The 3,000-nt window shown below is 37.0% G+C and overlaps 1 protein-coding gene across 1 annotated transcript; it reads left to right on the forward strand.

The window, feature by feature from the left end:
* Positions 1-536: 536 nt before the first annotated feature.
* LOC105852845 (uncharacterized) lies at positions 537-2,631 on the forward strand. Its single transcript, XM_012719609.3, has 2 exons — positions 537-1,544; positions 2,191-2,631. The coding sequence occupies exons 1-2, from the start codon at positions 537-539 to the stop codon at positions 2,629-2,631; spliced, it is 1,449 nt and encodes a 482-aa protein (XP_012575063.2).
* Positions 2,632-3,000: the final 369 nt, after the last annotated feature.

Below are 3,000 nucleotides of genomic sequence, written 5' to 3' on the forward strand. Positions count from 1 at the left end.
CTTTCTTGGTTGAGAGGACTCAACAAGAAAGAGTCGCACTTTGATTCTGTGATAGGCTGCTGAGTGTCTTCAAGGATCAGAGGGTATTCAATAGGAAAGATATAATTAGAGATTGATAGGTTTCAGGGAGGAAACTGGAAAATCTTTGTAATTGATTCTTTCTATTGAAGGAGAAGAAAATCTGAAATCCGATTGGATTTTCAGGACTGGACGTAGGTTGTTGTGGAACAACCGAACCAGGATAAATCTCTGTGTCTTCTTCTCTAACTCTCTCTCTTTAATTTTCTATATTGCTAACTTTGCATGCCTCAAAATTTAATTTCCGCTGTGCGCTTGATACAGATTAATTTGGTAACGAAAACTGATATATTTTCTTTATTGCGAGGTCACTGATACCAACAATTGGTATCAGAGCCAACTTCTTGAGAGGTAAAACTTATAAGAAGATGGCCTCAACTGACGTTCTGGGAGAAGGCGCTTCGTTAGCACAACCACCAGCTTTCAACGGTACAGCCTACATGTACTGGAAGCAAAGAATGCTCATATTTCTGGAAGCAAGTGGCATAGATATCCTTGATGCTGTTGAAAACGGTCCGTACATTCCCAAGATTGCAGGAACTGACAACTCAATGATTATCAAGCCTAGAGCCGACTGGTCAGATGATGACAAGAAGAAGGTTGGTTTCAATGCGAAGGCTAAGAACATCATCACGTCCGCCCTATGTGCAGAAGAGTTCTTTAGAGTGTCCAATTGCAAGTCAGCAAAAGAGATGTGGGACATCCTCCAAGAAACTCACGAAGGTACTACTGATGTTAAGAGAGCTCGTGTGAATACGCTCATGCACGAATATGAATTATTTAGCATGAAGAAAGAAGAGTCAATCAGCGATTTGCAAACCAGATTCACACACATAGTCAACAACCTGCATGCACTAGGAAAAGATGTGGATAATGAACAGCAGATTGGAAAGATCATGAGATGTTTAACCAGAGAATGGCAGCCAAAGATAACAGCCATAGCTGAGTCTAGAGATCTTGCAAAGATGACGACAGCAACACTATTTGGAAAGTTAAGGGAACATGAAATGGAATTACAACGACTGGATGAATCCGAAATGGAAAGTAGGAAAAAGAAAGGTTTATCTCTGAAGGTTCAAGCAAATCAGTCAAAAATTGAATCCGATAGCTGCTCAAATGAATCCAGCAGTGACAATGAAGAACCAGAAATCGGACTGCTTGTCAAGAAATTTAAGAAATTTCTGAAGAAGAAAGATAACAAATTCAGAAAACCATCCAGCTCCAAGACTAGCGACAACAAGCAAATTACATGTTATGAATGTGGGAAGACTGGTCACATAAAGTCAGAATGCTACAAATTGCAGAACAAAAATAAAGCTGCAAAATCAAAAGGCAAAGAACCAGTCACCAAAACAAAGAAGGCGTATATTGCTTGGAACGATAATGATGAATCCTCTGCCTCTTCGGATGAAGAAGAAGCCAATATGTGTCTCATGGCAAATTCAGATTCAGAATCGGAAAAAGAGGTTAGTTCACAATTTAATCCAACATATGATGAACTTCAAGAAGCTTTCAATGAATTGCATGATGATTATGTGAACTCCATAAAACAGTTGTTAAGCACAAAGAAAATGCTTGAACAAGTGAATGTTGAGCATAAAGAAATTGAAAATTTATGTGAACAACTGAAAAAGGATTCACAAGAAAAATCTGCAAAGTGCATTGAACTTGAACATACAGTTACATCATTAAAATCTGATTTGTTAAAGTTTGCTAATAGTAAAGATAAACTGAATGACATACTTAGCAATCAGAGACATGTTCATGAAAAATCTGGTTTAGGATATACACCAAACATGCATGTTAAAAGGAATAAAAATAGATATGGTATTGGTTATATGCAAACCAGAAGTGTCAAACATGGTCAGAAATCTGCCATTGCTAAGAATATGTATGATATCTTTACTAAGCCAAATCACCATTCATCCTTTAATGGCAAGTGTCATTTCTGTTGCAGAAATGGACATTTTGTGTCAAATTGCAAGTTTAAAAAATTAGCCAATAAGGGATGGAAGCAAATTTGGAAAGCAAAGAAATCTGTGTTTGACACTAACCAAACAGGACCCAATTTAGATTGGGGACCTAAAACAAAATTCTGATTTTGTTTTGCAGGTGTGCTTGACATCCACTAAGCACTCATGGTATTTGGATAGCGGATGTTCGAAGCACATGACAGGGGACAAATCCAAATTTCTGTCCTTGACATTAAAGGAAGGAGGTTTTGTCAAATATGGAGACAACAATAGAGGAAAAATTATTGGAATTGGTGATATAGGCAATGAGTCAACAACAGTGATTAAGAATGTATTATATGTTGAAGGACTCAAGCATAACTTGCTAAGCATAAGTCAGCTATGTGACAAAGGTTTTCAAGTAAGTTTTTCATCACAATCTTGCATTATTGAGCATAAAGATGACAAAAACATAAAGCTGATTGGTGACAGAATTAACAACATCTATATGTTGGATTTCAATTCTGTACCAAGTGCTGTATGTTGCTTGTTATCAAATCAAGATGAAACATGGTTGTGGCATAAACGCATTGCTCTATAGTAAGTAATTCATTTGTATTTTGTGGTTGTGTGGTTATAATTCCCTCGCGGACTATTAGAGACGACGACCGATAAAGAAACGACTCGTTAGCAGATCAGACTCATTGGACGGAATCTTCAGCTGAGGTAATGGGTGGGATGAGGTTCGATCTTATGAGTATAAAATAACGTGAGATGAACGGGAATGCTGAAATTCCCAAATGTTCATTCGGGGCTTACTACGTACAGTTGAGCCCTATTGAGTAATAATAATTAATTAATAAGATGTGGATGGTAATAGTGAGGACTAAAATATAATTTAGCAACTTGTAGAATTGTCGTGAATTTGTTTATATTAAGATTGCCTGTTGCCTGATTTTATGAAATCTTA

This window comes from Cicer arietinum, chromosome 5 (assembly GCF_000331145.2).
Source record: "Cicer arietinum cultivar CDC Frontier isolate Library 1 chromosome 5, Cicar.CDCFrontier_v2.0, whole genome shotgun sequence".
NCBI classification, from domain to species: domain Eukaryota; kingdom Viridiplantae; phylum Streptophyta; class Magnoliopsida; order Fabales; family Fabaceae; genus Cicer; species Cicer arietinum.